The sequence below is a fragment of the Camelina sativa genome, chromosome 17 (genome assembly GCF_030686135.1).
Source record: "Camelina sativa cultivar CO46 ecotype springtype chromosome 17, ASM3068613v1".
NCBI classification, from domain to species: domain Eukaryota; kingdom Viridiplantae; phylum Streptophyta; class Magnoliopsida; order Brassicales; family Brassicaceae; genus Camelina; species Camelina sativa.
Genome location: NC_141896.1, coordinates 35,999,314 through 36,012,224, shown reverse-complemented (window position 1 = coordinate 36,012,224; position 12,911 = coordinate 35,999,314). Strand labels below are relative to the sequence as shown.

The 12,911-nt window shown below is 36.1% G+C and overlaps 3 protein-coding genes and 1 pseudogene across 3 annotated transcripts; 2 read left to right on the top strand and 2 right to left on the bottom strand.

Annotated features, from left to right (window-relative positions):
• Positions 1-1,507: 1,507 nt before the first annotated feature.
• On the top strand, positions 1,508-4,806 carry LOC104758377 (AUGMIN subunit 4). The gene is made up of 12 exons (XM_010481235.3): positions 1,508-1,901; positions 2,065-2,112; positions 2,252-2,710; positions 2,873-2,969; positions 3,104-3,149; positions 3,503-3,596; positions 3,779-3,850; positions 3,928-3,986; positions 4,070-4,138; positions 4,233-4,284; positions 4,397-4,474; positions 4,560-4,806. The coding sequence occupies exons 1-12, from the start codon at positions 1,767-1,769 to the stop codon at positions 4,620-4,622; spliced, it is 1,272 nt and encodes a 423-aa protein (XP_010479537.2). The 5' UTR covers positions 1,508-1,766; the 3' UTR covers positions 4,623-4,806.
• On the bottom strand, positions 4,659-7,476 carry LOC104758376 (calcium-dependent protein kinase 33). Its single transcript, XM_010481234.3, has 8 exons — positions 6,478-7,476; positions 6,266-6,406; positions 6,000-6,152; positions 5,797-5,912; positions 5,549-5,716; positions 5,339-5,466; positions 5,147-5,246; positions 4,659-5,064 (listed from the first exon to the last, which is right to left on the bottom strand). The coding sequence occupies exons 1-8, from the start codon at positions 7,160-7,162 to the stop codon at positions 4,990-4,992; spliced, it is 1,566 nt and encodes a 521-aa protein (XP_010479536.2). The 5' UTR covers positions 7,163-7,476; the 3' UTR covers positions 4,659-4,989.
• A 1,692-nt stretch (positions 7,477-9,168) lies between these two features.
• Positions 9,169-9,791, bottom strand: LOC104759922 (uncharacterized; annotated as a pseudogene).
• Positions 9,792-11,067: 1,276 nt separating this feature from the next.
• Positions 11,068-11,949, top strand: LOC104759921 (AP2/ERF and B3 domain-containing transcription factor At1g50680-like). The gene has a single exon (XM_010482792.2). The coding sequence runs from the start codon at positions 11,083-11,085 to the stop codon at positions 11,947-11,949; it is 867 nt and encodes a 288-aa protein (XP_010481094.1). The 5' UTR covers positions 11,068-11,082.
• The last annotated feature ends 962 nt before the right edge of the window (positions 11,950-12,911 follow it).

The following is a 12,911-nucleotide window of genomic DNA, read 5'->3' as shown; positions in this document are numbered from 1 at the left end:
ATCACTGATCACTGGTGGTGGTTTATACGTCGAACTAGGTTATAAGTTTCGACGATAAACATGATCATCTGTTTTGGAATGTAGTATCGTGAAAAAGTTTGTAATTGTAAAGGTCAAGATATATGATTCACTAAGTTAGAATAGAGTTTTGTGCGAAAATTAGAACATAGTGTGTGTTATGGATGAACGAATAACATTAAAGTTTACTGATGAAATCAAAACAAATATAAATGTCATTTAAACATCAATAACAGTTGCTACAAACTCAATATCTTTAAATTTAGTTAAAATGTATATTGGACCGTTTGCTTTTATAGTTGTCTAAACGATGCATGAAGTTAAACGAAGATCCTTAAGTAAATCTTAAAAAATTAGGGACAAAAATGATTATTGGAATTAATAATGGATTATCGAGCAAAGAGGGTATTAAAAAAAAAATAAACACATGCAAATGCATAATAAGTTCACAAATCACAAGCAGCAGATGACACGATCCAAGAAACACAGATAATAGAATAACAGGAAGTAAAATTGTAGTATTCGAAGTTTAAATCGCTAGATCCTAAACTTGTCTAGATCTAAATTAAGTCAAATAGTATAATATGTCGAGTTTCACACGCAGTACCTCTCTCAAGTTTTGCTCACTAGTGAGTATTCTTCATACTCCGTGTTAGCAAACAGCCAATATTTTGCTAAATGGCATTTTCCGGGGATCTTAAGTCTTAACTATAGTTGATTTTCGTTATACTAATCTGGAGGTGATTGAAGACGCTTTAAGTCAAAGAAGTATACATAGATATTAGATGTTATTATTAGTTCATAAATATATAATTTTAAAAAGTTTGAAAAACAAAAAGCATTTTCTCATGGTTGGAAAGGCATCTTGACGGGTCAAGAACTTATGAGAAAAGGTCTTGGTTGGAGTGTGGAGAATGATTCTTCTATTCGGATTTGGTCAGACCCTTGGATGTCTAGAAAAGAATTAGCTTCTTCCTTTTGGCCCTCCCTTGGAAGCTAGTTCATATATATTTGGTTGTAGAGGACCTCATTTCTCCGACCACTAGTGACTTGGACTTGGCCATTTGCCTTCACCTACCTCATTTTTTTTTTGGACATTAAAAGCACCATTTCGTTAAGTTAAAATTTCAGTCATGAGACTTTCATCATCTAGGTACGTAGAGCCAAACAAGACCCAAAGAACTTACATTACATGGGGATAGAGATAAACACATGTAGGTATGCTACTAATTAACTAACAACCTCACCCGGACAAAGGAACGACAAAAAAACATAACTAGTATGAGGTTCCCATTTGCAATCACATCCTCTGTTCTCAGAATACACATGAAACATTGGTACGGTCAGCCAATCAGGATATTTCTCATACCGAGCTATATCATGTTGTATTCTGAACCTTTTGCTTCAGTTCAAGTGCTCAACATTAATAAAAATTAGGAAGAATTAAAAAATAATTAGAATATGAAGATTTTTGAAGGACTCCATCTCCATGTCTAATTTATTTCTTTATTTCAAATTATGTTTTGTGTTCATAACCCAATTTTTTCTGATTGGGTTAATTGATAAATTTTGCTTTAACTAAGAGTTACTTAAGCATTGGTTGCATTGCCCAATTTTATTGAAAACAAGATAAAATAAATTAAAGTGAGACTCAGACGTATATTTAAACCAACAGTCGCGGCAAAGGAGGTAGATATCGAATCAGATCTCTCGCCGGAAACGTCACACCGCCGTATTATATTTATCAAATGGTGAAGGCACTGCAAGGCGCGGCTCAGAATCTGCCGGCCGATGTCAATCAATTGATCGATCAGTTAGAGCGTCACTGCTTAGCTCCCGATGGATCTCTTGTTACCAAATCTGCCTACTCCGATCTTCAACTCGTACGTAATCCCTCTCTCTCTCTCTCTCTCTCTCTCTCTCTCTCTCTCTCTCTCTCTCTCTCTCTCTCTCTCTCTCATCTCTTACGAGGATTGGCTTCAGATTTTGTTTACCCATTCCCCTAATTATCATCTCTGTTAGAAAGTAATTGTATCGACATTGCAGGCGAGAGAGGAGATGTCTCGGGAGAGACTTCGGTACTTGGAAGCTATGGTAACACTCTCACTCTCTTCTCATTTCCGAATCGTTTTTGGGTTTAATTCAATTTCAGGATTTGAGTTTAGGGTTTAGTTTACAAGATATGCAATTTAAGGGACTCACTTTTTTTTTTATTATCTGTGTGTTTGTTTAGGCTATATATTGTGAAGCTGTAGCTATGGTAGAAGAGTATCAGCAAGCTATTTCAGTGGCTAACCATGGTGGGGTTCGGGATGTTCAGAGTCTATACCCTCAACTTGGTTTGAAGAATTCTCCTCAGGTTTATGAGACTCTAGAGCATAGGTTGGTGGTTGCTGAGGCCGCTCAGAAACTGAGGCTACCTCTTATCTCAGATGATGGTGAAATTCATGAGGAAGAAATTGAGAAATGGAGTATACTATCAAGAAGCTCTCTTGATAGTGCTACCACGAGTTTCACGATTAGCTCCACTTCTAACTCTGTCAACTATTTGAATAGCTCTGTAAACAGCGTTGCTGGTGGGGCTAGTCTTAGTGCTGTTGATACTGATGTAGTTGGTGGTGTGCCAAATCGCTTTCTTGGAATAACTCCTGCTTATTTATCCTATGTTCAGCTCCAAAATACTATTTCAATGGTAATGTGAGATCATACTTTGCTTCGTATTGGTCTCTTCATTACTCTATTGTGTGCCTTCATCTGCTGATTGCAAGATAGTTTTGCACTAATTCTTATGATAGATTGGGTTATGGATATCTTTGGGTATCTAATTTTTTCTCTTTTTGATGAATTTGCTTAGGACATGGCTGACTACCAAATGTTTCTTGCCCGTGAGATAGAAGGTCGACTGAAGGACAAATGTGATAAGTTGGCTGATGCCATTGTTGATGACTCGGGTAAGATCTTCATTACTAGCAGACTGAGTAAGAGGTCTTTCGTTCCTTACCCAAATTCATTTGTTCCTGTCCTTAATGTTAAGTTGCGTGCGGATAATGACCAGATTTTTCTTATTCTCTACATTTTATGACAGATTCATCAACAGGAAATCGAAATTCAAGTGCTAGGCTCCCAGAAAGGTTAGCTTTATCTCTATGGTTTAACTATGGCTAAAGACACCTAAAAAAACAAACTTGATTACCTGATGATTTTAGTGAAGACTGATGGTAACTGGCCTTTCTAGAGATATATATCTTGATAATTTGATATACATGTAAACATATTGTAGCTATAAGCCAAGAAATTGCAACTGGAAGCCTTTTTTATATGAAGGGATCATAGCCAAAGAGAAAAAGTTATGTTAGTGATAGGTATTCTGTTTCTCTGTAAAGTTTATCCAGAAGTCTTGAAGGAGCAGATGACTTTCCCACACTTAGCCATCCTCTTATGGTCTCTAACATGAATCAGTGACAATGTTTTCTTGCATCTCCAGGGTTAAGTTTATAATTGAAGAGATTGAAAGGGATGAAGCAGCTCTACGAGAGGACCTCTACTCGGCTGACAGGAAGTTTGCAGAATATTACAATGTAGGTTACTCATATTGTATTTTGCAAAACGAAAATCTAATTACCAGGCTGTTGCATGATATTTTTCTTAAATGTTATTATATAAGTTTCTACATTTAAATAAAAGCTACTGCCTGTGAATTATCCTTGTAGCCCTTAATGCTAGTAAGTTCTGATGACTTTTCGTTTTTATTTTGAACTAGGTCCTGGAACAAATACTCGGGGTGCTTATAAAGCTTGTGAAGGATCTAAAGTTAGAACATCAACACAAATATGTAAGGGTTTCAGTGTTTCCCAATTGATTTAATTGCTGCCAGTTCACATTTAGCTTACTCTCTTTATATTGTTACAGAATGACATGCAGAAGACTTGGTTGTGTAAGAGGTGTGAGACCATGAATGCAAAATTGAGGTATCATCTCATCTTTTACTGCTTAGGATCTAAATTTCAGGCTATTGCAGTAGTTAAGATATCTTATTTGTCTCCACTTGAAGGGTTTTAGAAAATGTTCTCCTCCTTGAGACATACACCCCTGACTCCATATCAGCTCTGCACAACATCAGGTGCGGAAATCTGTTTTCCAGACATGTTTCTTGCCATGTATTTGATGAACCCATCACCCCGTCTCTCACCTGCTACCCTTATTGTATTTTTTAGGAATTATCTAGTCGAGGCTACCGAGGAAGCTTCAGCTGCATACAACAAAGCGGTTTGTGTCTTTATCCTCTCTTCCATCGCTGCTTAGCTCTAAACCCTGTTTTCCTGTCTTCGTTGGCATCTTACTCCCGGTTAATTAATCGAACCGGAAATATGACGCACAGGTTACACGGCTTAGAGAATATCAAGGAGTGGATCCACATTTTGATACAATTGCCAGACAGTACCATGACATTGTTAAGGTACTGTCATTCCACCTTCTGGATTTGATTTGACTTGTGGGAATGCAATAATACAAATTATGATAGGAGCTTGCGTGTTTTGCAGAAACTGGAAAATATGCAGTGGACCATTCATCAAGTAGAAATGGACCTCAAGTCTCAAGACTGATCAGTAGTTTTGTTAACACTTGTGAGTTGTGACATATTAGCAAATCTGATCCTCCAGAAAGATTGGACTGGGAGAAAAAATCAGTATTAATTTAAAATACATCCAGTTGATGTGATCCACTACTTGTAATATACTTACATTGTGTTATATTCCTTTGTTATATATATTGGTCCTTACAAACAAATGAGATAACCAACCAGTTTAACAGTACGAAAACAAAACCTTAGGTAATGAAACCAATCTTTTTTTTTTTTTTCAACAAAAGGCCTCCCTATATTTGCCTAAACAACAATAAAACAACTCTTTGTCTTTTTTGGCTTTAGATTCCGACATAGAAGACACATAGAATGTTAAATGTGTTAGAAGTTTAGAACAGTCTTGGTTGTTGTGGATTCCCACTTCTCATCATAGCACAAAACTCGTCATAGTTGATTTTACCGTCCTGTAACAAGAAAGATAATTTTTGGTTAGAGATTGAAAACCAAAACGTTTTAAGGGAGAAAGACTTCTTCTTTTGGCTTTACATTATCGGAGTCGACATCAGACAAAATCTCTTTGATTGTAGCATCATCTCCCATTCCATATTCCTTCAAAGCAGCCTCTAGCTCGTCTATCGTTATATATCTATCAAACACAATTCCAACAAAAAGTCTCATCCATCATGCCTACAAATCTATTTACCGTTCGTATCAAAAGCAAATAAAAAGATCACTTACCCACTCCCATCTTTGTCAAAATGTTGGAAGGCTTTGTAGAGGCTTTCATTACTTTCAAGCCTATGTCTATGCATCGTTGCAGTAATAAACTCAATGTAATCTATCGACCCGTTTCCATCAACATCAGCCTGAATCACCAAAAAAACTCGAATATGAGCTTTTAAAACATTCAAGGAAAATGAAATATCTTTGTCTTAGTCTCAAACTTACAGCATCCATGAGCTGTTTCACTTCGGTTTCAGTGAGTTTTGATCCCAACTTGGCTAATCCTTCTTTCAATTCTTCATATGTGATTGTACCACTATTGTCTGTATCTATATTAGCAAACATCGCCTTTAAGCCTTGTATCTCTTCCGTGTCAATATTCTCCGCAATCACCTGTTTCATATTTAAACAGTAAGAAGAAGAAAAAAAACACAAAAGGTCTGTCAGAATTTAGCAACATCTTTGATCTAAACCTTTAAAGCAAGTTTCTTTAGCTTATTCATCGCTCTAAATTGTTTCATCCTTGACAGAACAGCACTATCAATAGGTTTATCCGATGCTTCTCCACCTTCTCTTAGCCATGGATGCTCTAAAAAAAAGGTAAACAAACCACATTTTCAACATTCAAGTAAAGTATACAAGAAGTAATCATAACTAAAAAGATCGTTTTACTTACGAAGAACTTCAGCAGCAGAAACCCGTCTTTTAGGATCTTGAGTCAACATTTTACGTACCAAATCCTTAGCACTAGTGGAAATAGAAGGCCAAGGTTGGGTATCAAAGTCGATTTCACCTTCCAATATAGCATCAAAGATCCCTTTCTCCGTTTCTACATTCCCCAAAAGCCAACAAAACCATACTCATATATACATCACCAAACTAAACTCTTCTCAAATATATAATATGAAACTAAAAAAAAAGACAATAACAGTATCTTATTACCAGCCCAAAATGGAGGTACACCGCTAAGTAGAATGTAGAGTATAACTCCAGCACTCCATATATCGATTTCTTTACCATATCTACGCTTCAAAACTTCAGGAGCAACATAATATGCACTCCCAACTATATCTTTATCACTCTCCCTGCATAAAACAAACTCATCATGTCTCTTCCTTTCATCAATTCTCAACAAAAAGATGTAATAATATATATACCTTCTTGGATAAAGACTGATAAACCGAAATCAGTGGCTTTGATAAGAGCCTTGTCATCTTTGCTAGACAACAAGAAATTCTCAGGCTTTAAGTCTCTATGCATCACACCCATGAAATGACAAATGTTGACAACATTCACAACCTGTCTACAAACAGAAGCAGCTGCTCTCTCACTGTAATGTCCCTTCGCTAGAATCCTATCGAACAATTCTCCACCAGCACAAAGCTCCATCACCAAGTTCACAGCTTTCTCGTCTTCGTAAGCTCCTTTAAACTCAACAATGTTAGGTTGTCCACTCAGATGCTGCATGATCTGAATCTCTCTCCTCATATCCTCTTTATCAGCTTTAGTCACCAGTTTCTTCTTCGAGATCGACTTGCAAGCGAATCTCTTCCCTGTAGACTTCTCTGTGCACAGATACGTTACCCCAAACTGGCCTCGACCCAGTTCTTTGCTCAGCGTGTACAAGAGTTTCACGTCTTCGTACGGCTTCTCGAGTATAGAAGCAGCAGCACCACCACTGTGTTTCTTCGGCGGATTACGCCACGGCGGTGGTTGATTCGTTCCGGTGGGTTTCTCAGGCGGATCTTGATGGTTACTACTCCTTCCTCTGTTCTCGATCTCACCGTTTTGTTGTGGTTTCATCACCAATCCGTATTTCTTGGCTAAGCAGTTTCCCATTGCTTTCTCGTCTCTGATTTAGCTCAGATCAGCTCAAAATATCACGACCCAGATACCAAAGATGGAAACTTTCCTGAATTTTTTTGCCGAGAATCAAGAAAATAAAACAGAGAAGTATATGCAAAGGTTTGATTTTTATTTGTGGGTGGGTTTGTTTATACTACAAGAAGAGCAACGAACTTGTTTCATCAAGCAATGATTTTTGTGAGATTTAGAACAAAATTTGGTTGTCTGAAAAGTTGAATTGCAGAAGAAGAATCATGAAAAGGTTGGGAGAAGAAAGTAGTGGAGGGATTCCCTAAAAGGTCGGCTTTTTGGGCAGCTGTGTGTGGACTGTGGAGTTTAGTTATTAGTTGGTGTGACATCAAATTTAATAAGACAAGTCAACTGTTTCTGATTTGATTTTATCGATTTTTCTTTAATATTGAACTTTTTCTTAAGTTTTCAATCGTTTCCATGTGAAGCAGCAACATTGACCACGATGAAGGTGATGATTAATTTAAAAAGCTTATTTGGTTTCAAAGCATTAACGGCTTTCATCCATAATCCATAGCATAGTACATAAATAATATAGTTGAAATCATTTTAAAATCAGCATTATTGTAAAAATTGTCATAGTGAAGGAGAAAAATAATAAAATGCCATGCTCAGAAAAGTATATAATCGATCAGAAAAGTATATAATCGAAACTTCCCTAAAAATACAAACAACACTTGATGATATTATAACCAACATGAGAGATAGGTGATCAGTAACGTTTTAATGTTTTTGCTCCTACCCACTACTCAGCACAGACCTAACCTATATCTAACAATCATGGCATAGGTTTAACAATTAACATCGTAGACCCTTGTATCATGTCGCAAGATAAATTAGGGCTTTATAAACTCATGCGAGATTATTGATTGTTGTAGTTTTACATTTCTAGTTTTTTTTAAATGAGAGCTAGGGGAAGCAAATTTTGTTTTGTTTGAGGGTGCAAGAGATTAAATTCTTTTATTTCCTTAGTTCTTAATCAGTCTATTATCTTTTTTGCCTTTCATTCGGTTCCTTACTCTTATCAGTTTTACATGTAAGGTAAGCAACGTTATAGCTTGGAAAGGTATTGGCTCACTGTGAGAGAAGCGTCCTTGGCCTCAGAACGTGACATTAAATAGCGTATCCCCTAAATTAGCTTCACAGCTCTCACTAGTTCAAGTTATGTCTGCTCATCATCACTTTCGTAGTCAAGTAGATCTTGCTAGGTATATAAAACCAATAAAAGATACAAGCTACCAAAAAACTTTTTTTTTTAAAGCTTAATTAATATTAAATTTTTTTTTTGTGAGATCTAGAACAAACTTTTATTTGGATTTAGAAATCCAACCAAAAATCATGTGTTATTCAATCATTGATCTTAAAATACTTATCAAAAATACTTGTTCAAATCTCATGTTATTCATTTATTAATGATTTGTTTTTGGATTTCAAAATCCACGTTATGTTTTAAATGGATTTGTATGGATTTGAAAGTGTAAAATAGAAGGATGCAAATCCAAGGATAAAACATGTTATTTCAAAATCCATGTCTTTTGATTTCTAGAATTTACAATTCCATATGGAATTCGAAATCATCTATCCAATAACAGCCCTTACCAAAATGAGAGGTATATATAATCCATGACGTTTCCCTTGGTTTCCTCCTAGTTAGACGAATTGTGAACAGAATTAATGGGAGATTCTCACAAAGATTCAGCCATACCTATTGGCCACTAGTTTCTCCTCCTAAACACACAACAAAACCAACTTTTACTACAAAACACATATCGATGACAGCTTATTGTACATACTTACTGATGGATGATTCTATAAACCGATACTAGCAAGAGATGTTAGATGATATGCATCTTAACATATGGAAGATAGAGGAAGCATCAGTGACATTGATGGAGACTAGCTAGATAGTCATTGAACTATAAAAGAACAAAAATATTTCAGAGCTTAATTAATTACCAATCTAATAAAGATTATGGTTTACGGTTGACACGGTAGACCGTTACATTCATGGAAGGTAGCCAGCGGTAGCTTGAAAAGGTATGGGCTCAGCAGTGAGAGAATTAGCATCCTTGGCCTCGAAGGTGATGTACAAAGTGCGCCCTCCACCATATGCCAGTTAGCCTTGACAGCTCTCACAAACTCAAGATTTATCTGATTATCAGTATTGAGTTTCTCAAGAGCGATCTTGGATAACCGGTGGTGGACCAAGTCTCCGTCGGTTTCCGGTTCGTCAGCAACGTCGCTATCCTCGAAGTTAACAGGATAGCGCGAATCACAAGGTTTCTATGTTTCGTGGTGTCAAAGTCGTAATCCTTTTTTGTTTTTGTGAAACAATAAAACTCAGAAAAAAAAATCACACAATCCACACAAAGAAAAAAGAAACAAAGAAAAAGAGAAGCGGAGGAGAGATTGGTTCATTGTTTACATACCCCGCTTCTTTTGTGTGTTCTTCATTGACCAACCGTTCATCCTCAGAGTCGAAACTACACGTCGAGTCGCTGGACGAAGACATCTCTTCGCACTTCTCCTCCGGCTTCTGATGCTTCAGATCAGGCTCTTGAGATTTCTTATCGTCGACGACCTGTGGATCCATAACCAAGGCAGAGAGATACTCCAAACCCTAATTATGAAATGGTCACTTTTTTATTTGGAAGCCTACAAGGGTCAAATCTAAACCAAAATTAACAACTTTGCGTGAAAGTATAAACCTTCCACTAAACACATGTCATTACATGATATGAAAGATACTTGATAAGTGATTTTTCCCTTCTTTCAATTCCCCTACAATGGCTACTACTTTAGAATAGAAGATTAATTACCACAAATATTCAAACTTTTTCTTTATGTTCATAGTTTCGGGTGCTTCACATATGATGATTTCTTTTAACAAGTAGAGAGTCTGAGCTTGAAAAGGTCTAGGCTGATCAATATATATATCAGAAAGCGTACTTAATTAGCAGCAATTCCAACTAGTTCTCATAAATTAAAGATTTTTGTTCATAAGACTTAAGATGAGAGGATACATGGTAAGACATAGCAAAACTAGTTGATGATGATTTATATATTAACACATTAACCTTATCATCATTATATTTGTTATTATCGGTTAGGAAATTAACATTTCTTGTTACTTTGGTGAAGTCAAAATCGTAACCCTTTTTAAAAAATAACATAAACATAGATAGAAATTAACAAATCCAGATTCGGAAGATCTAAAATAGTCAAACTAAATCATAATACCTCGCCCCTTTGGCAATCCTATAGGCGACGAAATCACTTTGCTTTGCTCACCGAGGTTCAATTTCTGACGACTCTTTAAATCAGGAATCTTAGATGTCTTATTTGCCAATCACGGAAGCAGATGCATATAACCCTAATTGGTCCGATTGTGGTGATTGCAAAACCCTAATTGTTTTAGGTTAATAAAACGTACGTTTTGTTAATAATTTGTTTGTTTCCTTTCTCAAAACTCGCTAAATTTACTATGTTTTACTTTTACATTGAAAAATATTGTTAATTTACCGTTTGTCTTTTTTTTAGTTGACTTATTGGAAGAGTCAATTAGAAAACAAGAAACAAATAAAGGGAAGAAAATAAAAAATATACCTGAGATGAGAAACGTTTTGTTAATTGATGATTTACTTGATATTTTCCTGCGGCTCTTAGTCTCACGTAATTCCTTTTTTGTGCACAAACAGATATATCAAAAAGTTAATGAGCCGACAAGAAATGGAAACTTTCGCCCAAGATTTACTCTCTCTATATAATCTCTCTCTGTTCCTCATTGTTTCTCTTCATCGTTTTGTTTCGCTTCTGATTTCTCTCTAATATTTTCAATTAACGACGACGCAATAATGACAGAGACCGAGACTTTCTTGCTACGCATGAGACTTAATGACGAACCAGAAAAAGCCCTAGTGGTTGCGTCTGCGACAAAGACGGCTACCGTTCCAGGCAATATCAAGTACAAAGGAGTGGTTAAGCAGCAGAACGGTCACTGGGGGGCTCAGATCTACGCAGACCACAAAAGGATTTGGCTTGGAACTTTCAAATCCGCTGCTGAAGCCGCCACCGCTTACGATAGCGCATCCATCAAACTCCGGGGATTCGATGCCAACTCGCACCGGAACTTCCCTTGGTCTGACCTCACTGTCCACGAACCGGAATTCCAAGATACCTACGAGTTAGAATCTGTGTTAAACATGATCAGAGACGGTTCTTACCAGCACAAATTCAGAGACTTTCTCAAACTCCGATCTCAGATGGTTGCGCGTATCAACGTCGGTGGATCAAAACAAGTCAGAGGACAAGCAGATCAAGAATCGGACAAGTGCTTCTATTGCACGCAGCTTTTTCAGAAGGAGTTGACACCGAGCGATGTAGGGAAACTGAATAGGCTTGTGATACCTAAGAAGTACGCGGTGAAGTTTATGCCTTACATAAACGATGATCCCAACGAAATATTAGAAGAGGGCGAGATAGGAGGAGCTGTGGAAGATGTGGAGATTGTGTTTTACGACAGAACAATGAGACAATGGAAGTTTAAGTGTTGTTACTGGAAAAGTAGCCAGAGCTTTGTCTTCACCAGAGGATGGAATGCATTCGTCAAGGAGAAGAATCTCAAGGAGAAGGATATTATCGTCTTTTACAATTGCGATGTCCCGAGCAATGCCAAGACATTAGAAGGCCAAAGCAAGAAGTTCAAGTTGATCGATGTTCATTACTTTCCAAGAATCTTATCAAATCTATAACAAATTGCTAATATTTTCATCAGTGGACACAAAAGAGGCAAATAAATACGAATCAAACAATATTGAAAGAAATAGCTGACAGAGGAAAAATAACGAAAATATATATAGCTTCAAAAATCAAGCTAGAGTTTTTTACTAACCATTATTGATTTCTTCAAAATTTTAGGGCTCTCTGAAATTAGTGTGGGAGGATGATGAGAGGGGAGAAACAAAAAAAAAAGATATCTATAATATATAAGTTTTTTTTTCTTTTTATGTGTCAGAATATATTAAATAATAGAAATAAGCTGTTTTTTTTTTTTATTAAACTATCTTATATTTGCTTTTGGTATTATATATTTCTTTTTGTAACGGAGAACAAAAAAAGACATTTTAAGTACTAAATTAAATTTTCTCTAAATTCAGTAGTTTTTTTTTTAATTTAATCGAGTATATAATTTTCTCTAAATTCACTAGTTTTGTTATTAATAATTTTTAAAGAAAATAACACAAATAAAATCATCAATAAAAAAAGTATTTAGAAAATATTTAGCAAAAATAAAAAAAAAGGAAATAAATTGATCTTGGTTGTGTTGTCTTCCGTAAGAAGGAGGATGGCGCCGTAAAAGCAAGATTTCAAAAAGGTTATTGCAGGATTTACCGGCTGATACACCACCAGTTATAATTGGTAATTTTCGTCAGTTTCACACTTTTCTGGAACAATTGAAAAGGGATACAGTTCGACTTTGTGTTGAAGTGAAGAAGAAAGTAAGGACTGATTCGAATCAAAATGGTAAGAAACGAGGAAGAGATAATGATTTGGTTGGAGAAGAGTATGTTGAATTGGCCAGCGAAACAAAACATGAAGAGATCGATGATGGTGATAGTAGATTTGATTATTGTAATGATTATGACGGAATAGATTCTGATGACGAGAATTTTACCCTGTATGGAATTTCACCAGAAGAAGAGGATCATAAATT